The 26,924-nt window shown below is 36.3% G+C and overlaps 1 protein-coding gene across 6 annotated transcripts in view; it reads right to left on the reverse strand.

Moving 5' to 3' along the window:
* LOC142334682 (cytoplasmic dynein 1 heavy chain 1-like) overlaps positions 1–26,924 on the reverse strand; it is a 148,454-nt gene that overhangs the window by 60,133 nt on the left and 61,397 nt on the right. For 3 of the 6 annotated variants that reach the window (XM_075382908.1, XM_075382906.1, XM_075382907.1), the window contains exons 21-27: positions 25,629–25,868; positions 25,159–25,314; positions 20,332–20,465; positions 19,960–20,086; positions 17,211–17,234; positions 16,561–16,593; positions 15,510–15,884 (exon numbers count right to left, since the gene is read on the reverse strand). In XM_075382908.1, coding sequence (XP_075239023.1) covers positions 15,510–15,884; positions 16,561–16,593; positions 17,211–17,234; positions 19,960–20,086; positions 20,332–20,465; positions 25,159–25,314; positions 25,629–25,868 — 1,089 coding nt within the window. The remainder of the gene's footprint in view (positions 1–15,509; positions 15,885–16,560; positions 16,594–17,210; positions 17,235–19,959; positions 20,087–20,331; positions 20,466–25,158; positions 25,315–25,628; positions 25,869–26,924) is intronic. The other 3 variants (XM_075382911.1, XM_075382910.1, XM_075382909.1) reach the window with 2 other exon arrangements.

The following is a 26,924-nucleotide window of genomic DNA, read 5'->3' on the forward strand; positions in this document are numbered from 1 at the left end:
GTACAAAAACGGCTAAAAAAAGCGTCCAAAACGGCGAAATCACAAAAATGGGTCAAGATTACATATAAAACACTAATATATGGCTGACACGGACAAAAATACTTCTAAAAAAACAATTATTTGCTAATATGGTTTAGAACAACCACATTACCCGAAAAAATAAAGTAAAAACTAAAACTGCTTCGAAAAAACTGCACGTGATCAAAATATTTCGCTCGCATAGCAATTTCTTCACACCTACTTTTCTCGCTCTCTGTCAAAAACGCAGCAAAAATTACCCTCTCTTCTCTCTGCTATTCAATTCGTTCAACCGTTTGACCTAAACACTTAGATTTCACGTGCCGCATTGACTTTTACATCCTGTTTTGCATGCAGCTTTAATGTTCGTTTTTGTCTCAGCTATAATTATCTCAAGAATTCATTGTAATTTACCATGAACTTCAGTTACTAAAAGAGTTGTTATAACATGAATGATCTACTGCCACCAAAGAGGTGAATGTATCAAACTATTCTATTTGGTTTAAGACAACAACTCCATTATATGGCAACAAACTGCATTACTTTCAGCTTAAGTGAGATTAAGAACAGAGCTTTGCCAGTCTTATTTATCTACCGTGTTCAAACTTGTCTCTTCGGACCACCAGTACGGCAAAAACCATTCACTGATTTATTAAGCTTGTATCAGAACAACCATAAAAAATTGGCCAGGATGGACCAAATTCTGTCTTCAATATTGTCGCCCAAGTGCGTTGAAGTCTATTTCACATACAAAGACTATTTCAACTTAGATTGCAGCAAACTCCTACTCAGCAGGCTAGTCGGATACCTGATACTCGGCTTCGCCTTAGGTGGCAAACTGCCTCAAATATCCAAAATTTACAAAGGCAAAAGCGGCCGAGGCATCAACATCACAACTCAAGTAATCCTAGTCCTCTGTCTCTGTACAGAATTCAGCTACAGCTACATCTCTGGGTATCCTTTCACCACCTTCGGAGACGCCGTATGCAACTTCGTTCAGACAAATGCTATTGTTTACTTATGCATTTACTACAGTGGACAAAAAACCCGAGCAGCTTTCACCATGATGCTGATTTTCAGTGGAGCAGTATTGTTGTGCTCAGGCGTTGTCCCGCTTTATATTCTCAAAAAAATAAATCAAATAGGCTTTCTCCTGAAGTTTTTTGCAGTGTCTATTCAAATTCGCACCAACTATAAGAATAAATCAACTGGTCAGATTTCATTCGCGTCAATGGCGATTGCGCTATCTATTGTATCAACGAAAGCAGTGCTAATTCTCTACGCGACCCGAGACTATCAATTGGCTACCGGTGTATCTCTTAGTGTTTTGCCACTCGCCACACTTGTCTTCCAAATATGGTACTACTCAGAAAAGGTTCAAGCCACCAAAAAGACAGAATAGTCCAATCGGATGAAGATCGTATGAGATCAAATGAAGACACAAAAATTTGATTTAAACTGGCAAGTTAATTTACATTCTGATTGAGGAATACAATTTCACACTTTCGATGTTCTAATTCACAATTCCAGCTCAACAATTCTCTTGTTCAAACGATCTAGTTATTTCGAACAATCCTAACTTGCGTAGAGCGACGGATATTCATAATCATTGGAAAGTTTGAAGTTTTTAAAATATAAGAGAGGGGCGAAAAAGGGGCAAGTAAACGTCTTTTGCACCATAAATTTATATCTCGAGAGCAATACCGATTTATCGCACAGTTAGGATCCAGCACGCTGTAGTATATTATGAACTGAACTGATCAACTCCGATTCTCTGGACAGAAAACCAAACAACAGACGGATAATATGTTAAAAAATACCAGTTCAAAAATTAACACCGAGCAAATATGTTGATCATCTGAAATTGGAGGTCGTATCTTTAGCTTATAAGAGATAGAGCTAAGGAAGGATCATAGAAGTTAAAAAAAATGCCAAACATAACAATTATTAACAAAGCCGGTAGATTGCCGGAATAGCTGCGAAATAGACTTGCGCGCCGTACAAGACAAATCGAAATAGATAAATATGTTCGAAAAGCTTTCGACGCCATTAAAAAAATTATGAGAAATCATTCAGCGACAAAATAAGCAGGCTAGTTAAAATTCACTCCGAAGAAACCCTTTCATTAGGGTCCTTTATTAAACATATAAGTTTTAAAGTGCAAAAGTCATTTTATTGAGTGAGATAAGTCATGTATGATTAAAATCTAATCAGTCAAATAACTTAAAAACGTTTACCAGAGAGAGTGAGAAACGAACTCATGCACACAACTGCCCGTTAGTGAGCGGAAGAACTCATACAAAATAAATAACCTTTTCAGCTTTGCTGTGTGAGCAAATGTAAAAGGTAAAAAAGAACATAAAATGGCCAAAACAAAAGCAGAGAAGGACAAGTCCACGACCCAAATCCAAACATTTTCATTGCTTTAACAAAAAACATACCCGGTAGATTGCCAGAAAATAGCCGCCGTTGATTCCCATAACTCTATTGGGATTGAAAAGGAAAATATCAACAAAAAATGATTTTTGTACAAGTGGGATTTATTTTGTTGTCCTTTCGTAGTTGAACATACTTCTGTCTCTCAGTGAGAGGCTACAGGGTCTAATATCAATACCAACAATCATTATAGATAGTAACTAAAACATGAGAACAAAGTTCAAGTACCGGGTATCTAAAAATGGACTTTATGGTTTATCCCGTTTCTATTTCTGACTTTGATTTTTTTTATACTGACTCTTTTCATTTTGAATTTCTTCGCTGAGCAGTTGCTGTTTAAAAGGACTTTGAGCAGTATGACAGAAGAGTGAAACTAGCCTAGAGAAGTCAAAAAGATTTCACGCAAAATGTCGAAAAAGCGGCAAAATGGGTAAAGCGAAAAAAAAGTTCGACGAAAAAAAGGAGCGCTATAATAGGCGGCTGAGAAGATGAGGGCGGCTATTAAAAACTAGACCAAACATGGACTAACAATGGGTTGGAGAACACTCATTCTTTATCCGGTTTTTATTCCTCAATTATAAAAATTATGCAGCAAGAATACCTGAAGCAAGTCCTAAAAATCTTCGCAAAAAATAAATTATGACGACAGTAAAAATGAAAATATAAAGGACTAACGTCGGGCGAATTGCTCTTAAACCGCCGGCGAGCGGTTGGCTTCGTCAGTAGCTAGAAACGGTTTAGTGAGGATAGCTTTAGATTAAGGAGCGTAAGGTGAGCACAGCGGGCTGCACCACAGCGGGGGTGCAAAAGTGGATTCAAGGGACTTATGTGGGGGCGTTGGGTGCGTGGGTGGGTGGGGGTGTAGGATCAATTTTTAAGAACCGTCCTTCACGCCAAAGTTATAAGTCTCCAAAACAGTTTCTGTGAATCGCATACTTGGAAACTAGTGGGTTTAACGGCTCTAAGGGAACTTAATGCAAACTGGGCGCTACCTCTTTATCCCTTTTCTGAAGACGAAAAGCAAATGAGTCAGACAAAAATTGGCTGAGCAAAAAATTGAATAAAAGAGACAAACAGGATAAATAAATTTGCTAAATTGCTTTGGAGAGCAATTAACAATGATTTCTTAAAATGTGCCTGTTAAGTCAAGTGAGATAAAAACCTTTCTACTATAACTCATTGTTAATGAGGATCAAAGAAGATGAAATTACGCCACATAACAACAGCTGAAGTGCGGCATCAACACACACACATGCAGAGAGAGAGAGAGAGAGAGAGAGAGAGAGAGAGGAGAGAGATAGTGTGAGATAAAACGTGATCGAGAAAAAAAGGGAAGAAACCCTTAACCAAACAAAGAGAAAGAGAGATAGGATAATTTTAAGACGGGATTCAACTCAGCAACATTAATTTTTTAGCCTTGTTAGTAAATACTTCACATAGAAAAAAAACTGAAAAAGGCAAAATTAAAAAGTTTTCAAATTTGCAGTAAAAAAATCAAAAAAGTTTTTTTTGTGTCGAAAGTTCTATCAAGTAAAGCATCTCCAAGACTTCAAAGTTTTCGTTGGCCAGTAATGGTCCGTAAACTCAGACAAGGACAAAAAAATATTGATAAATTTTGGAACCAGTTGCAAATTCTAACAAGATCACGCTAATAATCAAGATATTAATATCTTAAGAACCATTTCATTGTCTCAAGAGATTGTCCAGTATCCCTGTTTCAAGCCTGAAATAGTTTCAATGGCTCATACAGAACAAGGCACTTCGAACATCACATTTTCCCACAAATTTGAAAAAAGTTAAATTTTATCGAAAGAATACAAAATTTGGAGTCATAAAAAAATTGATCGCCCTTCCATTAATTCTAAAAACTAAGCAGCAGCTTATAATTAAAAAATGGAGAATGCTACAGGGCCCCTGCCTGTTGCCGGAAAAATCAAACATAAGCGACTAACGTCGGGCGAATTGCTCTCAAACGGTCGGCGAGCGGTTGGCTTCGTCAACAGCTAGCCACGGTTTAGTGATCTCAGGGCACTACCTCTTTATCCCGTTTCCGAAGACGAAAGTCAAATGGGTCAGAAGAAAAATCGGCCAAGTAAAAAATTGCATAAAAGACAAACAGGATTAATATATTTGCTACAATTTGCTTTTGAGAGCAATTAACAATGGTTTCTTAAAAAGTGCCCGTTAGATCATTTATGATAAAATTTCAACTATAACTCAATGATAATGAGGATCAGACACGATGGCATTACGCTACATAACAGCAGTTGAAGTGCGGCATCAACAAAGAGAGAGGCGTTACTGATGAAGTAACCCATCTGCGAGACTTGAAAAAATCTCGCAGACTTGTTGGCCAGTAATGGTCGTTAAACTCACAAAAGGACAAAAAATGTTGAAACATTTTGGGAAAATTTGCAAATTTTAACTAAATCTTGCTCAAATTCAAAAAATTCATATCTTGGGAACCAATTCATTGCCTCAAGAGATTATCCGGTATCCCTGTTTCATGCCTGAAATCGTTTCACAGGCTCATAAAGTTCCATACACTTGGAACATAAAATTTTACAAAAACATAAAGTTTAAATTATATCCAAAGATTACTAAAACTGGAGTCATAAAAAATGTTGATCACCATCCCCTTAACTCAGAAACTATGCAGCAGCTTATTATCAAACTTTGGAGGAGGTTCCAGGTCCCCTGTTCCGGGAAAAAATTCAAAAACATGAAAAAATTGCAAATAGTTTTAAAAAATTGCTTAAATTAGTGATATTAAAATCTTGAGGAATTTTCCATTACATCTATAAATTATGCAGTAATATATTATAAAACCCTAGAGGAACCTAAAAAATGACAAAAAACTGCAAGCTTTGTTTAAAAAGTTGCTAAACTTGTGATATTAAAAAGTTGAAAATTGATCCGTGGCCTAAAAAAATTTCCAGTAATTTAATATCAAATCCTAACGGAGGTTTTCTGACCCTTGAGGCTCAAAAAATCTGAATAATGACTAAAAATGTCAAAATATTGGAGAAAAGGCAACAATTATCAAAAATATGCTAAAATTCGTGATGTTAAAATCTTGCAAGACATTCAATTTAATCTAGAAATTATTCAGTAACCGATTTTCAAACCCTTGAGGAGTTTCCTTGGCACTTGAGGTTGAAAAATTCTAAACAAAAAAATTTTCAAAAAAAACTTGAAAAAAAGCAAGTTTTATCCAAAAATTGCTAAAATTTGTGACATTAAAAAGTTGAAAAACTATTCCATGGCCATTAAAAATTTGTCAGTAACTTATTATCGAACCCTTAGGATATTTCCTGGCCCCTGGGTCTGCAAAGACCTAAATAAGGAAAAAAAATGTCAAAAAATTGAAAAAATTGCACGTTTTGTCAAAAAATTGATAAAATGCGTGATATTAAAATGTTGAAACCATTCCATTACAACTAGAAACAATGCAGTAACCTATTATCGCACCCTAGAGGAGGTTATTTAACACCTAGGGCTAATAAAAATCAAAAAATGTCAAACATTTTCAAAATGCTTGAAAAAATTGCAACATAGTATAAATTTGCATTTTTAGCAAGCGGTTATTCGTCAGTAGCTAGCCACGGGAGGGGGGTCACCGGGAGTTGATTGGAGGGCGTCACTGGAAAACCGGTCAAGCAAAATATCGCATAAAAAAAAGACCGACAGCACTAATATAATTGCTACAAACTTCGTTTGAGAGAAATTAAAAACTTGAAACACGCACATCAGGATTGACACAAAAAGAACAGAAAGAAATTGACAAAAGTTTTCCTGTTTCAAAATATTTTCTAGTTTAGTGTCCAGTTTCAGTTAGGTTCGAAACCTATACTTACTTCAGCTTCTAAACTGAAGGGTATTAAGCTTAATACTATGATCAGCTAGCAATCACTCTAATGAACTTCGATAACCTAATGCACTGACTTAATGACCGGGTTTTATCCCGTTTCTTTTGATTTTGTTCTTTTGACATTGACTGTATCTACTATATTGCGTAATTCAATGGGTGAAAGAATTTAGAATCCATTCAGTTAAAACAGTGAATGCATTCAGTTCAGAGTGAGGGAACTCAGAAGTAAAACGTGAAAATCGTGACTTATGTAAAACGAAAAAAAGAGAACGACGAAAAAATAGCCGTTTGAGAGGCTGACGGCGGCTATTAATCAGCAGAAAAATGCAGAATACAATAAATCAGAAAGACCAAAATTTGATCAACTTTCGTTAGCAAAAACAACTCAAAATTGATATCTATCAATTGAAAAGGTCGCCAGATAAGCTAAAAAGGGCCACTCTGTATCCTGACGATACAGAAACAAAATGAAGCATGCAAGTACAGTGAAAAATGCGTCCAAAACTGGTTAAAAATATAGCCAAAGAGCCCCGGAAAGGACTGGAATTCGTTTTCGCCGAAAAATAACTAGTATCTTATGGCACAAAGCATCAAAGCGGAGAAAATAGAAAAGCCCCGAAAGAAGGTATGAACAAAAAAAGCACTGTCTTGCCACCATTCTTCGAAATTGTTCACTGAAGCAACTTTTTTAAACAACTTAAAAGTTTTCCCCTCGAAATTCTGGATTCCTTGCTCACTCATTTAACAAAAAACATAGCCGGAATAATTTCGGAAACAACTCGTAGACGCCTTTCAGTTATCTAGTTTCTCATGGCAGCAGAAATCAAAGAAGACAAAATGACAATCTTAATTGAACAAGAAGGCTCGGTACTATACAGTGGACTTAAATATCCACCAAATGAGGCAGAGAAAGAAAACTTTCGAAAACTCACTTATTGTTCAAAAATAATTAGTGTATCCATTTAAAAATCGCTTAAGCTCTAGCCACTATAGAAATGAAACAATAACTCATTAGATGGAAAAAGATATCTGTCAAAAAGGAGAGTAAGAGAATACAAGCAACAAAATCAAACAAAAACAACGAGCATTACTTAGGACTAACAATCAATGTCTAACTAGGTTTTCTTAAAAAACTGAATGAAAAAACCAAAATAGCGTCAGATAAAAAGTAAGCTAAACCAAATGACCTGCATTTCATCAGAAAAGATACGAGACCTGTCTTTATTGAGAACAATTAAAAAGTAGACAGAAAACCAAACGGGCAAAATTCGAAAATAAGTCATGAAAGCTATTAGTTTTCAACTGATATCATTATTTGGCTTCGTTTACACCTTTATACAAAACCATTGAGAGCTGTCAATATTCAGAATGTCACACGACTACAAAAAGAGCAAACACAGGCAAAATTTAAACAAACCGACTAATGTCGGAACAATTCCTCTCGAACGTCAGGCGGGTGGAAAACTATTTGACCACTCCGGGATTCGCACTATTGACCACCCGATCCTTAAGCAAAAGCACTGCCCACTCGGCTACCAAGCCCTTCTTTTTGACATACTACAACCGTTTTTATATTAGCAACAAGCTTTATTTCGGAGTGAGAGCAATAGAGATAACTCACAAATGAAAAAAGACTGTGTGAAAAACTCACTTGAGAAATCAAAGAATGTTCTAGAAGAACACAGCAAAAACGGTACAGCAAAAAAATTGCATGAAAAGGACCAACACGTTTGCAATAATTTACAATAATTGGTATTACTGTTTACAATAAAGACGGTAAAGCGAAAAAATTGCATGAAAAAAACCGACACGTTTACAAAAAGTGCTCACAGCCTCGCTCAACGGCAATAAAAAAGTCCATTCAATTTTGCGAGGAAACGGTGTCCACGCCTATAAGGTCAAAATCTAATCACTAAAAAAAGAATAACATACCCGGCAGATTGCCGGAAAATAGCCGCCGTTGATTCCAAGAAGCATGATTGCGATTGAAAGAATAGAAGATATCGAAAAAAAAAGATTTTTGTACAAAAAAATTTTTCAAGTCCGATTTATTTTGATGGCATTTCGTAGTTGAACATAACGTACTTCTGTTTCTTAGAGAGAGGCTACAGGGGCTACTATCAATACCAATAAGCATTAGAGATGGTAACTAAGACTTATAGGAACAACGTTCAAATAGCGGGCATCTAAAATTGGGCTTTATGGGTTTATCCCGTTCCCACTTCTGACTTCATTTTTTTTATACTGACTCTGTTCATTTTGAATTGCTTTGCTGAGCAACTGATGTTCAAAATCACTTTTTAGCAGAATGAGAGAAGAGAGAAACTAGCCTAGAGAAGTCAAAAAGATATCACGCAAAATGTTAAAAAAGCGGCAAAATGAGGTAAAGCGAAAAATTTTTTTATTCGACGAAGTAAAAAAAAATAGGAGCGCTATAATAGCCGGCTGAGAAGATGAGGGCGGCTATTAATAATCAATTGCACCTTATTTCAGCGCCTTTAATGTAATATGAGACTTTTCATTATTGTGCAATTAACGTGATGATCGGACAAAACAGCAAAAGAGAACCTAAAAAATTGGAAAATGTCAGTAAAAAAATTATGAAAACTTGTAGTATGAAAGATAAAAAAAACGTTAATTAAATAAAACACAGCAATCAAAACTACATTGTGACTCTCTTGAAAAAGAAGGCAACTTCTCTCTTTACTACGCTGAAAAGTTAAAGAAATAAGAGCGAAACTCGCAAAACTCAAATTCCCATTTCTGTTTTTTAGAACAAATTTTATTACGAGCGTAAAGCATGACAACCTTTAGCTTTCAACTTAAAAAGGGTAAAAGAACGTTGAAGCCAAACAACATTTGCTTTGCACTGCAAATATTATGTACGTCCACATCGTCGTCCCTGTGAACGTAAATTTTAATTGTCAATCATTGAGGTTTGATTTGAAAATTCTGAACTGCAACTAACATAAGAACAAAATGCAAAATTAATTCAAAAAAAATCTATACAGAGATTTATAACAATTCGATCTCTGAACTATAAAATTCCATAACTAGACCAAAACTGTCCCTGCTTTTGCTGTCTCTCCATTACAACAAAAAGTCCCAAATTACTGATATAGCTAATTTGACCAAAACGTCCTTATCAAAATTGAACGATGAACTTTGGACATCTATTGAGTGATATAACCAAAAAACAATTATGTGTCAACTGAAAGTATTAGCTAGTTTTTAAAAACTCCGACGATACTCAATTAGTCATTTGATTAATTAGACTCGGTCATAAATCAAAATGCGAGCAAAAATTTATGAAAACAATTTTTCGGAGCAATAAAAACCATGAGCTCTACTCAATATTGTTTTATTGACTTTTCTGGACAATCTGGCGGGGCTCTTTTTAAGAAAATGTGTAATACTTTTTTTGGCAAACGAAAATTTTATCATATCAAAAATAAACTACACTTTTTCAATAAATATCGGTTTAATTTAGCAAAAGACTGCATAATTCTTATTTCCAGAGAACTTTCGTTGGAACCGGGGCAAAAATCAGCCCATATCTGAATAAAGGAATAATGTGTAAGCAGTTTTAATGTGTGCATCACCGGTGAAACTGGACAAAAGGAAAATATAGCCATCTGTGATGCCATTTTTTATAAAAAGAATTGCGAATAAATTTTCAAAAAGTTGCTTAAGATTGGTTCAAACTATTCATCAATTCTATTCTAACTTTAAACGTAAAAACAATGAGACTGTCGTTAGCAATTTTATCATATTTTAGCCTAAATTGATCAAATTCAAGCTAAAATTAAAATCACGTTCACATTTCTTTAAACCTCAGTAACACTCCGGGAAAATAAAAAGTCAAAAAAATATTTAATGTGAAATTCTTTGCTTGACGAGTTTTCTAATTATACCACTATATGATTAAAATATCGACCGGCAAAATTTGACGAACACAAAAAAAGCCAGTTGAGTATATAGTTCCTCCTCACAAATTGGGTCGGAACAAAAAAAACGTAGCTAAAAATTTACGTTCTTACACTTTTACGAGTACAAATACAATCTTAAAACATTTAATGCAATCGAGATAATTTAATTGCTCACACAAATTATGACAAGCCACGATGAGCTGAAAAACATTGCTAAGTTTAAATACAGAAAAAAAAGTAATTTATTGTGAAAAGCTGTACTAATTATTCAATAATTTTTTGCTAAAATTCAAAGAAACAAATCCCTCGATAACAACAAAAACTGCAAAAATTGGTTAAAAAAACAGTCTAAGAGCATTAGGCTTATATTCAATTTCATAAAATAAAATCATTCGAATAGCCTTAAATCGGAAAAGTAGTTAAAAAATAAGCGTAAAGCTCCATTTAATTACCAAAAGCCTTCACAACGATATCAATACAACATCAAATATATAACTGCAGGCGAAAATAACCATTTAAACAACAAAAATTTTGGAAAAAAACAAAAACATAGCTGGCAGATTGCCAGAAAATAGCCGCAATAGTTTCGTAGATCTGCGGTCTCAAAAAAAACAGTAAAAAAGAGCAAAAAAAATTGTCTTTTCATTGAAGGCTGATATGTTAAATTTCGATTAAAAATCTGTATACATTTTTGCTGCCTCTATTAGCTGTTCTCAAATACCATTAAATTGGAGTGATAAACACCCATTGCCAGAAAATAGCCGCAATAGTTTCGTAGACCTGCGGTCTCAAAAAAAACAGTAATAAAGAGCAAACAAATCGTGTTTTCATTGAAGGCTGATATGTTAAATTTTGATTAAAAATCTGTATACATTTTTGCTGCCTCTATTAGCTGTTCTCAAATACCATTCAATTAGAGTGATACACAAATTTGACATTATCTCTTCGAATTTAATTAAATAGAAGTCAATTTACAAGTGAGGAAGTCATTTTTGAGAGTGAAGTAATTCAAGTGTGACCAAAAAAATCACTCGAATGTTATAGCAGGACAAGCCCTGACGAACATTCCAAAGAATTTTCATTGACTAAACAAAAAACTAGACCTAAAACGGACTAGAAGTGAATTGCGAAACCATTTCTAAAAAAATCAGATTAAAGAAACAAAAAAAAACTCGATCCACTGAGAAAAAAACGACGTCACGCACGCATTTAAGTTGAAATTGCTGAACGAATAAAGAAAAAGCAGATTTGAAATCGTTGTGACGTCATATGGTCGTAACAAAAATCTTGACGACGAAATAGAAAAAAACATAGCAGGACAAGTCCTGACGTACAACTCCAATAATTCTCATTGATTAAACAAAAAAACTTGACTTAGGACGGTATATGAGTGAATTGGAAAAACCATTTCGAAAAAAAAATCAGATCAAAAAAATTTAAAAAAACAGAAAATCAATGCCAAAATGCCATATGTGAACAAAAAACAAATAGCGAGAAATGGAAATTTTAAACAAAATACTAGGCCTAGAATAAGCTATTATTGAATTGGAAAAAACCATTTAGAAAAAACACCGGATCCAAAAAATCGATAATACAGTAAAAATCGACGTGAAATTGCCGCATGTGAACAAAAAACCACTAGCGAGAATTGACAATTTGGTTCAAACAAACAACTAAAGCTAGAATGAATTATGAATGGATTGGGAAAATCAGTTAGAAAAAAATTCGATCCAAAAAAACGAAAAAACAGTAAAAAAAATTAAAAAGAAATTGCCGTATGCGAACAAAAAACCATTATCGATAAAGCAAATTTTAGTTTAAACGCCGTATTCTAACTCTACTTTAAAATTTGAGCAAAAACATTCACGCCGCAAAATCACTCGCTTTTTCGCTCTACTTCCTGTTTCGGCGGGACCAAAATCACCAATGCAATTTGACTTCAAAAATCATGGAAATAAGTGAACCGCCCTTAAAAAAAGGCAGCGCCCCAATACAATTCAAATTCTTTGAATTGTAAAACCGAGAAGGCCAATAATAGCCCCAGCTATCGCTGTGCGGCTATCGAAAGACAGCTTGAAGAAGCCGCACGTTAACAAAAATAATAGCTGCGAAAGAATAGACCTGCGTGCCATATAATAGAGATACAGATACAAATCTAACTTGAAACATCGACGCCGCTCAAAAAACTAGGTAAAAACATTCAGCGATATATTAAAGCTTGTTAAAATTCATTCCGCAGAAGCCTCTCATTAGGGAGCTTTACTTCACAAATGAGTTCCTTTGACCTTAAACAAATTTAAACTAAACTTAAGTTTTAAAGTGCAAAATTTATTTTATTGAGTGAGGTGAGTCACGTATGATTAAAATCTAATCACGCAAATAACCAAAAAACTTTTGCTAAAGCGAGTGAGAAATGACGTCACGCGCGCAAATGCCGTTAGTGAGAGGAAGAAATCATTCAGAAAATTTAACTTTTTCAGCTTTACTGTGTGAACAAATGTAAAGAAAAAAGAGCGTCAATCGACGGAACAAAAAAACACAACCGACTAACGTCGGGCGAATTGCTCTCAAACGACCGGCGAGCGGGGGGGGGGGGGGTGCACCGAGGGCTGATGGGGGCAACACTGGGTTGGGGGAAACAGCGCGGTGGGGGGTGGAGGCAATAGTGGGGGTGGGGGGGGGTCAACAGGGGAGGGGTGTCTCAACCTCTAAGAACTGCCCTTCACACCATAAGTATAAATCTCCAAAACAGTTTGAGCTGAAACAGAGCTGAAAGACTCTAAGAGCACTTAATGTCCGCTGGGCGCTACCTTTTTATCCCGTTTTTGAGGACAAAAAGTCAAAAGCGTCAGACGAAAAATCGGTCAAGCGAAAAACCGTACAAAAAAAAGACCGACAGGAGTAATATAATTGCTACAAACTTCGTTTGAGAGCAACTTAAAACCAAGAGCACCGCAATATAGCTCCGGCTCCGCTCAGCTTACAGCTTCGCAGCTATAAAAAAAGCCACGTCTCCCATACTCCTCTTCGAGTCGTAAAAAATTGGCGTCGCAATAACATCGGGTGAAAAGATAAGGTCGGCTATTAAAAATCTGACTTCTACTCCAATCACTACTCCAATTTGACTTCAAAAATCATGAAATGTGTGAACAGATCTTGAAAAAAAGCTTCCCAATACAATTTAAAATTCTTTGATTTGTAAAAAAACTCGATCCACTAAGAACAAAAATGACGTCACGCACGAACTTAAGTTGAAATTGCTGAACGAATGAACAAAACGCAGATTTGAAGTGGTTGTGACGTGATATGGTCGTAACAAAAATCTTGACGACGAAATAAAAAAAACATAGCAGGACAAGTCCTGACGTACAACTCAAATAATTCTCATTAATTTAACAAAAAACTTGACCTAGGACGGTATGTGTGAATTGGAAAAACCATTTCGAAAAAAATCAGATCAAAAAAATTTAAAAAAACAGAAAATCAATGAAAAAATGCCACATGTGAACAAAAAAACAAATAGCGAGAAATGGAAATTTGGTTTAAACAAAATACTAGGCCTAGAATGAGCTACTATTGGATTGGGAAAAACCATTTAGAAAAAAAACCGATCCGAAAAATCGAAAAACAGTAAAAATCAACGTGAAATTGCCGCATGTGAACAAAAAACCACTAGCGAGAATTAGCAATTTGGTTCAAAAAAACAACTAAGGCTAGAATGAAATATGAATGGATTGGGAAAATCATTTAGAAAAAACTCCGATCCAAAAAATTGAAAAAACAGTAAAATTCAAAAAGAAATTGCCGTATGTGAACAAAAAACCATTACCGATAAAGCGAATTTTTGTTTAAACGCCGTATTCTAACTCTACTTTAAAATTTGAGCAAAACAATTCACGCCGCAAAACCACTCGCTTTTTCGCTCTGATTCCTGTTTCGGCGGGACCAAAATCACCAATGCAATTTGACTTCAAAAATCATGGAAATAAGTGAACCGCCCTTAAAAAAAGGCAGCGCCCCAATACAATTCAAATTCTTTGAATTGTAAAACCGAGAAGGCCAATAATAGCCCCAGCTATCGCTGTGCGGCTATCGAAAAACAGCTTGAAGAAGCCGCACGTTAACAAACATAATAGCTGCGAAAGAATAGATCTGCGTGCCATATAATAGAGATACAGATACAAATCTAACTTGAAACATCGACGCCGCTAAAAAACCTAGGTAAAAGATATTCAGCGATATATTAAAGCTTGTTAAAACTAATTCCGCAGAAGCCTCTCATTAGGGAGCTTTACTTCACAAATGAGTTCCCTTGACCTTAAACAAATTTAAACTAAACTTAAGTTTTAAAGTGCAAAATTTATTTTATTGAGTGAGGTGAGTCACGTATGATCAAAATCTAATCACGCAAATAACCTAAAAGATTTTGCTAAAGCGAGTGAGAAATGACGTCACGCGCGCAAATGCCGTTAGTGAGAGGAAGAAATCATTCAGAAAATTTAACTTTTTCAGCTTTACTGTGTGAACAAATGTAAAGAAAAAAGAGCGTCAATCGACGGAACAAAAAACACAACCGACTAACGTCGGGCGAATTGCTCTCAAACGACCGGCGAGCGGGGGGGGGTGCACCGAGGGCTGATGGGGGCAACACTGGGTTTGGGGGAAACAGCGCGGTGGGGGGTGGAGGCAATAGTGGGGGTGGGGGGGGGGGGGGGGGGGGGGTCAACAGGGGAGGGGTGTCTCAACCTCTAAGAACTGCCCTTCACACCATAAGTATAAATCTCCAAAACAGTTTGAGCTGAAACAGAGCTGAAAGACTCTAAGAGCACTTAATGTCCGCTGGGCGCTACCTTTTTATCCCGTTTTTGAGGACGAAAAGTCAAAAGCGTCAGACGAAAAATCGGTCAAGCGAAAAACCGTATGAAAAAAAAGACCGACCGGAGTAATATAATTGCTACAAACTTCGTTTGAGAGCAACTAAAAACCAAGAGCACCGCAATATAGCTTCGCTCAGCTTACAGCTTCGCAGCTATAAAAAAAGAGACACGTCTCCCATACTCCTCTTCGAGTCGTAAAAAATTGGCGTCGCAATAACATCGGGTGAAAAGATAAGGTCGGCTATTAAAAATATGACTTCATTATTCCTTGTCGATTATACAAGAACTAATGAAATTATTCGTCGCAAAAATGCCGTCAATGACATTAGTTTGCAATATTTCAACCAAAATTTTAAAATCACATGGCTTTATAATTACCTCGAAATCAATGATGCTCTGGTTAGGTTGCATGTTGGGCAGTTGGATGGTAGTTGCCTGTGCAATGAACTGACCCAATTGCTCTCTTGCTTTCAACTTGCCATCACCCACTGCCGCGAATATGAGGGAGTAGATGAGGGCCTTACCCGTGTAGGACTCCATCTTCTCACGAGACAGGAGGAAGTCAGGGTGGTCTCGGTTGTACTTAATGACGTTCCTCGCAATCTGGTTGAGCATAGAGAAGAGAGTGGAGAGGACACGTAGTTTAGTGTACTCCATAATGTGATCCAGGGATGCCGCTTGTTCCAGCACACGTGACACAATTCCACCTTCCGCGAAGTGGGGCGCAAGCACTGATGCTACATCGTTTTGAACCTATTACAATACAGCAGAATAATTGACCAATTGCATATAATAAAAGCTGAGAGCATGTTTTCAGCTTTCAATGAAACATGATCACAAATGGAATCGAATTTTCCAGCTAAACAATATGTGAAGTCAATTTTAGTGGACAATATAAGCATTATATTTGCCAAAACCCAGTTAGTTTATTCTTAACGGATGTGGTCTAAACAGCCGGCGAATAATAACTGCGAACATTGGCCGCAGAAAAGACATCATTGCTGGGCACAAGAGACATCGCTAAGACAAAACTGTACATCATAAATGCTTTCACGTTCAACAAAGACTGTACGGATCAATTTGTAGTTTTTCTTTTATGTCAAAAACCATAAATGACCAGAAGTAAAATTCACAAAAAAAGATCAACATGGAACAAATGTAGCACCAGGCTCCTATAGATTTTAAATATTATCCCGAGTGTAACACTAGTACAGTATTGATGAACAATCAACTGCTGCAACGCATTTGATTTCAATGAGCAAAATGACGTGCTATGTCACCGCTCCTCATTGTACGCTACTTTTGACATCATTCTATTAAAACTAGATCCCTGTAAGAAAAGAGCTCAGATGACATGGCAGTAATCAGCCAAAATGATCAAACAATAGTTGAGTTGCCAGTTTAAAGCAGAGTCCGATGATGTATCAACCTGCATTGCCATCCTGCGAGACATTTTGTTCGCCTGTAACACCGCCAAAATTGAGTGGTATCAACTGATTAATTTAAATGAGCACAATTTTGTTCTTTGGAAATAATCTGCAAGGTTAAGCTTTTAATTTCCTATGGTAGGATCCGGTGTGCGATTCGCACCAAATAGCCCAGCATCTGGTTCATTTCCTACTTAAACTTTTGTGAATCAACATATGCTTATTTGCTCACCCGTAAGACTTTACATAGTGCAATAGGACAACGAACTATCTAATCCGATTTTGGAATTGGAGAGGGGCAGAATATGAATTATACATGGTCATAATTTACCGAAACAAAAAATCTCCCAGAGTGATTCTCCCCTCTATCATTTCACCACGACATCATTTTATTTAATTGGTATCATTGAAATTCAAAATTAGGGATACGAAAGGTTTTGGGGTGAAAGATTCCGGGGTTAAATGACTTAGGCCGAAAAAACTAGAACCCAAAAATCGAGAATACTTTCATATGTTAAGATACAGCCTCAACAGTACCAGGTGACAATGACACCTCATAACTTGAACATTTTTACCCTCTAATATTAGACATCAACTGGACGAAAAGTCCTGAGTCACAAAAACAGAAAACAAAACAGATAGCAGACAATACCTGGTAAACAAGCCAAGATTTGATCTAAATCGAAACATCCAAATGTTGAAATTCCTCTGGTGCACTGGTTTAAATTTTTACCTAAAAAGTAAAGTATTACGACTGATCAGCATTTTTAAAATACGCTCGTTAACAGGACAATTCAAATCCTAAATAAGACAGTAGAAAGCAAGTAGAGCTAAGTAGAAAGTAGCCATTCAGTTCGCTAAAACTAGCTTCAGTCAACATTATTGAAACAAACCTAAATCGAACTAAATAGCTAGTCAATTGCCGGAATAGCTACGAAATAGACTTGCCTGCCGTACAGTACAGATAGAAAAAGAGATATAAGTTGAAAAAGTTCCGACGGAGCTCAAAAAAAAACTATTTAAAATACATTCAGCGATAAACTAAAAAGGCTTGCTAGAATTCAGTCCGCAGCATCCTCTTTATTGGGGACCTTTATTACAAATATTAGTTTCCAAAAGCTATGCGAAACATTATTTATGCTTAATTTTTGAGGTGTTGTGCAAAGAGATGAAACCTCGAGATAAGATATGTCAACACGACTGTTTTAAATATAACCTGATAACTGCTTTTAAAGGAAAGGCAGGTGATGAGTTGGAGATCCATCTTACGCTGAGTGGGAGTTGAAACATAAACATACTAGCGTCGGACAACAAACAACACTCGAACGACGGGCGGCGCAATTTAACTGAGGGGTTGTAGCTTAGATAATATTTTCTTTACGGGAGCAAAAGGTCAGACTCGGAAGGGATTCAAACCAACCGACGTCCACATTTCTCAACAGAAGCCGTTACCACTCGGCTACAAGGCCCTGATGATTCCCTATCTTAAAATTCCTTTCATTTGAGCAACAAACATTAGTTCGGAGTGAGAAAAATTGAGCTCACTCAAAAATGAACAGTACAAGCGTGAGAAAGTTACTTGAGAAGAATGATATAGAACAAACGCGCAAAAACGGTCAAGCAAAAATTTTGCATTAAAACATAGCAGGTAGATTACGGGAAACGCCTCGAAGAGTCATGCAAAAAATTAATCTAACCTATTTCAGAATTATCAAAAAAAGAACTAAAAACAGTAATATAATTTTAGAAAAAACCAATTTTTATTTGAGAGTGTGAGTAAGAGTAGTGTTATGCTGCTGGGGGAGGGGAGGGTCGACAGTGGTTTTGATATGTACCTGGTTGGTCTTTATTTTAGATAAACACATGTGAGATCAAAATTTGTCAAAATGACCTTTTCACCTTGAAAAGAACCAACAGTTCCTAATTACAAAACCTGGCAAACGAAGCCATGATCGTAAACCGAAGCAAACTTTGATCGTAAACCGAAGCAAACTTTCAAAAGATAAATGTTCGAAAACAAAGAAGTCAGATGTAGAGTTAGCGACTTAAAACATTTAACTAACCCTACCGATATCAAAAAAGAATAAAAAAACATTTGGTAGTTTGATTGGGACATAGGTTGATAGGTGGGTTAGGTAGGAGAGGGTTATGTAGGTGTCATGGGTAGGTTGCGGGGGGTGAGGTAGTTGTGGGGTGTAGGCATGGGGTAGGTGTGTGTGTGAGAGATTAGGTGGGTGTAGGGAGGTTGGTGGTGTAGGTAGTCGGGATAGTGTCGACACGGGGTATATAGGCCAACACGGGGGTATTCAGTTGGTAGCTTTGGGGGTAATTTAAGTGTGAGGGGGGTTCGGCGTGATGGAAAGGTAGAGGGGGAAGAAGGGGGTTAAGCAGGGGGTTTGATAGGCGGTAACACTTGCACCTGGAATATTGCCAGCAGTTCAAGTGACCTTAGTTAAGTTAGAAGTCATTTAGTGAATCAGAAGTCAGTTATAAAAACTTTTACATGGTTCAGCTTAAAACTCACCACCAGTTAGTTTAAGAAATGACATCACGCACATAAAAGCAGCAAAAGATAAGTCAAATAGGGGCAAGAAAAATTTTCCTTTGAACTTTGCGGTGCGAAAAAAATGTTAAACAAAAAAGAGCGTCAAACGGCAAAACAAAAAAAACTAGGATCACTGCAACATAGCAACGCTCAGCTCACTGCATCGGAGATATAATAAAAGCCTGTATTTCTGCTGATAACTATCAGTGACAGAAGAATGACACGAATTCCTTAAGTATGAAACCTTTCACATTGCAGTCGCAGTCTCCCAAAAGAATTTACAGTGTCAAAGCTAGAAAAATTCTAACATTTTGCGCACACCTTTAAACAGGTGATTAAAAAACTTGAGCACAACATTTCCCAACTGATGATTCAGGATTCAAGCAGAAAGCTTTAGTTTACCAGATTTCTATTTTAAATTTTTTTAATTCAAGGTCTGATATGGAATCTCGGAACGCTCATTTATTCCCTACTTTCATCCTTATTTATCTAAAGCACCGTTTTCGCTATCAGAGGGCATCTGTTATCTATTGTTAAAATTATGGCCAGATCGTCAATTTCAAATACTTCACAGACCGATTTCATATGTGTAAATAATCTAGTAAGTACAGCGCGCTACTGAAAAATGACGAATCGACTGCCACAGTATAACTCAATCAGAATTTTGATTATGATATAATTTACGTTTCACACACATTCTCTGGTGGAAAATGTTGGAAAAGAGCGAAAAATAAACTTATGTAGCTTAGTTCATCTTCCCGACTTGAACTTAGGCCAATTCGTGATCGGTTGAAAAGACCATGCGAACCATTTATAAAATTTGTTAAATAAGCCTGATGTGATGTGACTTAAATACCTGCATAGCAGGAGACAGATCCTTGTCTTGAGAGTCACTACCTCTGTCACCCACTCCAGATGACCCAACTCCACCAGAGGCAGATACACCTGGTTGCTGCTCTTCGTCTGGCTCTACTGACACATTTCTGTACAAAACAATAGCCATTTGAGGGTAGCCACAAAATCACATCACAAAACATACTATCTTATTTACAAGCAAATGTTTCACAAAAATTCAATTCGCTCTGAGTTGGGATTAAAATATGATCAGGCCGACCGGTTCTTATTTTCAAAAAGTCGAAGAAAATAACATTATGAAGTGTTTATTAATTTTGAAAGAAGTCATGAATTTTATTTGTACTCTTCCGATTGTGAAGCCTCTTGGATATACCTGAGTTTTTGAAGGAAGTTATGGTACACCATCTCAACAGTCATGACCTCTTCACTAAACCAGATCATTCCACATCTGGACACTGTGGCCAAAGTGGCGTGCTTAAGGTCTTGCACCTCGAACATTATCCTCACCTGTAACAAGGACGTTTCAAGTTTAATGTCTTTTTAATTAAACTCAACTAGTACCTTGGAAATTATTTCGACTACCAGACAAGCCACGGAACCGATCGAAGCCCGCTAAGGTCCGAAGAACAGCTTACGATCGCCAGACAAAAATGGAACCCGGTGAGTCGATTTTATCTTATTGAGCGAGGCTATAACTCTAGAGACTTTAATTGATGTTATTAAAGCTATTAATAGAACATAGCCGACAGATTGTCAGAATACCTGCGAAAGAACAGACCTGCGTGTCATATAATAGAGATAGAAACAGATACAGATCTAAATTGAAAAAAAAATCGACGCCGCTAAAAAAAACTAGGTAAAAAACATTCAGTGATAAATTAATAAAGCTTGTTAAAATTCATTCCACAGAAGCCTCTTATTAGGGACCTTTACTGCACAAATGAGTTCCTTTGACCTTAAACAAATTCAAATTAAAATTAAGTTTTAAAGTGCAAAAGTCATTTTATTGAGTGAGGTAAGTCACGTATGATCAAAATCTAATCACGCAAATAGCCTAAAAACTTTTGCTAAAGCGAGTGAGAAATGACGTCACGCGCGCAAATGCTGTTAGTGAGAGGAAGAAGTCATTCAGAAAATTTGACTTTTTCAGCTTTGCTGTGTGAACAAATGTAAAACGAAAAAAGAGCGTCAGACGACGAAACAAAAAAAACATAGCAGGACAAGTCCTGACGTACAATTCAAAGAATTTTCATTGACTAAACAGAAAAACTAGACCTAGAATGGACTATGAGTGAATTCAGAAAACCATTTTAAGAAAATCAGAACAAAAAAATAAGAAAAAAACAGAAAATCAATATCAAAATGCCGCATGTGAACAAAAAAACCCCTAGCGAGAAATGAAAATTTAATTCAAACAAAAAACTAGGCCTAGAATGAGCTGTGAATGGATTGGGAAAACCAGTTAGAAAAAAATCCGATCCAAAAAATAGAAAAAACAGTAAAAATCAGAGTGAAATTGCCGCATGTGAACAAAAAACCGTTAGCGAGAAAGCAAATTTTTGTTCCAACACCGTTTTCTCACTCTACTTTAAAATTAGAGCGAAAAATTTCACGCCGCAAAACCACACGCTTTTTCCGCAAAACCACACGCATTTCCTGTTTCGGCGTGACCAAAATCAATACTCCAATTTGAGTTCAAAAATCATGACAATGTGTGTGAACAGATCTTAAAAAAAAAGACAGCGCCCCAATACAATTCAAATTCTTTGAATTGTAAAAAACCAAGAGCACCGCAATATAGCTTCGCTCAGATTACAGCTTCGCAGCTATAATAAATAAAAAGATTTTGTTGCAATAACAGCTCCAATTTTAAAGCACTTTGGATTTTAATTTCAGCCAGCTGTCACAAATTAAGTTTAGCTACCCAAAATTTTTTCTAAATTAGGGAAAGTTAGAGTGCGCATCCACTAACACAGTGAACTAGAAGTCAGTGACAAGAAAACTTAATCGAAAAACGAAATGACGTAACAAAAATGATCAACAGAAAAACTAAAGAGAACGACGGGACTAAATAGCCGGCATCAAAAACTGTTTATCCCGTTTCTATTCTGATTTCATTTCTCGCTACTAACACTTCATTTCAAAGTGCGTTGCTTAGCATATGCTGTTCGAGAAGCAAATTAGCTAAGATGAATTGAAAATATGCTGAACATCAAAAGTAAGTTAGCACCCATAGTTTCGCCCAGTAAAAACTTTTGACGTGGTATTACACCAACTTGTTACTAAATTCCGAATAGGGTTTTTTGAGTCATTGTTCCCATACAGAAAAGGTTTGACAAACTATGAAATTCAGAATATATGTTATGTTTAACTTACAAGATATCCTTGCCAAAATCTGTCCCAAGTTTCACAGTTCTTGTCTGAAATTGTGATTTTCACAATTTTTTAATTATAATTGTATTTAAATAGAAATAAACAAGATGCGAAGAATTTGTAATCTCAAGACAAAATTCTTTTCACGTTGAAATTTGGATGGAGTTCGTGAAGTTTACAATGAGATATCTGGCGAGTTGCCAATACGCAATTTCTCAATATAAAGTTGACGAACTCCATCCAAGTTTTACGAAAAAAGGCTCAATTCAAATCACAAAATCTTAATATCTTTTCTTATCTGTATTACGCACATGCAAACACAATTATCATCAACAAACGTGAAAATATATCTCAATTTTAGAACACAGCTGGTAGATTGTCAGAAAATAGCCGCAATAGCTTCGTAGATCTGCAATCTCAAAAAAAAAACAGTAAAAAAGACAGACCAAAAAAAAGTCATTTCATAGAAGGCTGAGAATGTTATATTTTGATTAAGAATCTGTCTAAGTTATTGGTGCCTCCACTAACTGCTCTCAAATAACTTTCATTTCGAATGACACACACAACTTGAACTTATCACTTTGAATTAAAGTAAATAAAACTCAATTTTAAAGTGAATAAGTCATTTTTGAGAGTGAGGTAAGTCACGTGTGAGCAAACATCTAATCACGCAATTGAACAAAAAAACTAGCTCCACTAAGAGCAAAAAATGACGTCACACACGCACTTCAGTTGAAATTGCATGAACGAATGAACAAAAAGCAGATTTCAAGTGGTTATGACGTATATGCTCGTAACAAAAATCGTGACGATGAAATAAAAACATAGCAGGACAAGTTCTGACGTACAATTCAAAGAATTTTCATTGACTAAACAAACTAGACCTAGAACGGACTATGAGTGAATTGCGAATATCATTTTGAAAAAAAATCAGATCAAAATTTAAAACATACCGGGCAGATCGCCGGAAAATAGCCGTCGTTGATTCCAATAAGCATGATTGGGCATATTGAATAGAAGACATTGAACCAAAGATTTTTGTACAAAAACATTTTTTAAGTCCGATTTATTTTGATGTCATTTCGTAATTGAACATACTCCTGTCTCTCAGTGAGAGGCTACAGGGTCTAGTATCAATACCAATAAGCATTAAAAATATTAACTAAAACTTATGAGATCAAAGTTCAAGTACCGGGCTTTATGGGCTTTATAAAATTTAGTAAAAATGGGCTTTATGAGCTTATCCCGTTTCTATTTCTGACTTTGATTTTTTTAATACTGACTCTCTTCATCTTGAATTGCTTTGCCGAGCAGCTGCTGTTTAAAAGGACTTTAAGCAGAATGACAAAGAGTAAAATTAGCCTAGAGAAGTCAAAAGATTTCACGCAAAATGTCGAAAAAACGGCAAAATTGGTAGAGCGAAAAAAGTTCGACGAAGTAAAAACAAGAGCGCTATAATAGCCGGCTGAGATGATGAGGGCGGCTATTAAAAAATAGCCGGCAGATTGCCGGAATAGCTGCGAAATAGACTTGCGTGCTGTAAAAAACAGATGGAAAAAGATAGAAATGAGTTGATAGAAGTTATCGCCGCCACCTATAAAATTACAAGTTTAATTCAAAGGAGGTGGTTTTTGGGTGCAAAAAAATTTTCACTGCCGCGACTCGAACGGCCGATCTCCTGAATAACAGCCAGCCGCCTTAACCACTCGGCTGTCGGACCATACAATCTTTATTCTTACAATCAACTTTGTTTTAGAAACAGACAACTGCTGAATAACCGCAATTTAGGTCACGCAGAAATCGTGAAATCAAGCGCGAAAAAACCATTTAATCAGTGACGAAACAGAATGTTCTAGAACAAATGTAAAACGAAAATGGAGCGTCAGACGACGAAACAAAAGAGCACCGCAATATAGCTACTCTCAGCTTACAGCTTCGCAGCTATAAAAAACAAAGAGAAGGCCAATAATAGCCCCAGCTATCGCTGTGCGGCTATTAAAAAATAGGAGCGCTATAATAGCAGGCTGAGAAGATGAGGGCGGCTATAAAAAAAACAGAAAATCCTTGTCAAAATGCCGCATGTGAACAAAAAACCACCAACGAGAAATGAAAATTTGGTTCAAACATAAAACTAGGCCTATAATGAACTTTGAATTGAATCCGATCCGAGAAATCAGAAAAAACGTAAATTTCCGCATGTAAACAAAAAACCAATAGCGAGAAATTTTTGTTCAAATACCGTTTTCTCACTCCATTTAGAAATTAGAGCAAAAAAATTTCACGCTGCGAAACCACTCGCGTTTTCGCTCCACTTCCTGTTTCGGCGTGACCAAAATCACTACTCCAATTTGACTTCAAAAATCATGAAAATGTGTGAACAGATCTTTCAAAAAACAATGCCATAAGTATGTCTCCAAATGTTTCTGTGAATTGCATACTTGTAGACTAGTGATCTAAAATGCTCTAAGAGATCTTAATGCCCTCCGAGCGCTACCTGTTTATCCATTTTTGAGGACGAAAAGACCACAGGACTAATATAATTGCTAGAAACTTAGTTTGAGAGCAATAAGTATAATCTCAATTTCATTAGAAGAATAACCTTCCTAGTAAAACTTGGTTGCAAGTTGATGTTGTACCACGTCAAAAATTGAATTTTTACTATGCAAAACCATAGAGTGGTAACTTATTTTTGGTGTTTAGTATATTTCAACAATATAGTTCCAGCGAAGTGATACACTTAATCTCTTTTTCGAGAACTACTGCAGCGCAAGCTATAAGCTGATCCCTCAAATGTGAATAAAATTTGTCATCGGATTTATTTTCTTACATTTGGTGGTACAGCCAATCGCTCTCCATTGGGGAGAGTGAGCAGCTTGTTGTCATCGAGAGTCGAGTTCAAGTTCTCCACCCACTCGGGGTCCACATCTCCATCAAAGATGATCCACTGTCGCTTGTTCCTCTCGCCTCTCACGTTGTCAATCACCTATTGCACAAAGATACCTTTAACATCTATGTATTTCCCACAGATTTGAACACTCATTTGAACACTCAGTATTTTCAGATTGACGGGAATTACGGCATTAAAAGGTCTGAGTGAATCGCAAGTCATTCCTAGATTAAAACCGTTCAGTAGAAACGGTTATATCGGTGCAGGGTGAATCTATGGTTTAATTTATTTTTACTTCTGGGGAAAATTGCATCTTGGCGCAACGCTAACTCCATACCGATTCCCGTAAATATTGGTTGTAACAAACACGTCTGTGATAAACGCTAAAGCCATCAACAAATTTTACAAACTTTTCGCAGAGTCGCAGTGAATATTCCATCTGTCCACTCTCTGGTGTTTGGATCCATGCTTCCATAGAGCTCTTTCTTGGTAATGGCTTTGGGGTCGATCAATGTAGCCACACCCTCTGTTCCATCAAACCTCTCCAAAGCAGTCATCAGAGTTTTCCATGCACATGTTTTGCCACTGCCGGAAGGACCAACCAACATTAGCCCATGTTGCAGGTTCATGATTTGGTACAGTTGCAGCACCTAACCAAAACAACAAACATAGAGTACATTATAAACTTGACATCGCATCTAGATTTAGATAAAATATACCCGCCAGATTAGAGGAAAAGAGCCGCCATTGACTCAGATGTACAAAAACAGCTAAAGACTCCGGAAACAACTCGAAGTCAAATCTGACAATGAACGCCGCTAATTAGCCCTTTGAATGGTTTATCAACTTCACTTAACTACTCAACTCATAAAAAAGGAAGTTAATAAAATCAAAATCTGAAATCTACTTTCCTCTAAAAATATTCACAAGTTGAGACTCCGTTCTAAAAACCTTGTTCGCAAGATACCTTGTAATGATTCCGTTTATTCAAGCTACATCACAATAGACAAACGGAAAGAGGATACGTAGCAAAAAAACTTTCAAGGAAAAGCATCTAAGAAAGATTCGAAAAATTTTCACATCTTTTTTACAAAACTTAACCTAGTGATATATATATATATATATATATATATATATATATATATATAAGCGGTGACATGTGACATCCAAAAACATAACCTAAAAACACTTCTGATACAATGTGTTCTTAGTATGTGACAACCAACAAACAACAAGTGTCTACTCATAGCAACACAAACCCTAGAATACATCTAAATAAAAAACTGTTTAACTATCAGAGAGAGAGAGAGAGAGAGAGAGAGAGAGAGAGAAAGAAAGAGAGAGAGAGAGAGAGAGAGAGAGAGAGAGAGAGAGAGACAGGGAGAAAGAGAGAAATAGGTGAGAAAGAGAAAGGGAGAGATAGAAAGTTAAGAAAAAAGAAATGAGAAAGAAAGAAAACAGAAAAGGAAAGAAGGAAAAACGAAAACGAGAGAAAAAGGAAAGAGAGAGAGAGAGAGAGAGAGAGAGAGAGAGAGAAAGAGAGAGAGAGAGAGAGATGAAGGAAGGAAGGAAGGAAGAACGAAAGAAAGAACGAAAGAAGAAAGAGGAGATAAAAAGAGAAAAGAAACAAAGAAAGACAAAAAAGGAGCGAAGAAAGAAAGAGAGAAAGCAAGAGAGAGAGAGAGAGAGAGAGAGAGAGAGAAAAG

This window comes from Convolutriloba macropyga, chromosome 2 (genome assembly GCF_964194025.1).
Source record: "Convolutriloba macropyga chromosome 2, txConMacr16.3, whole genome shotgun sequence".
NCBI classification, from domain to species: Eukaryota; Metazoa; Xenacoelomorpha; order Acoela; family Convolutidae; genus Convolutriloba; species Convolutriloba macropyga.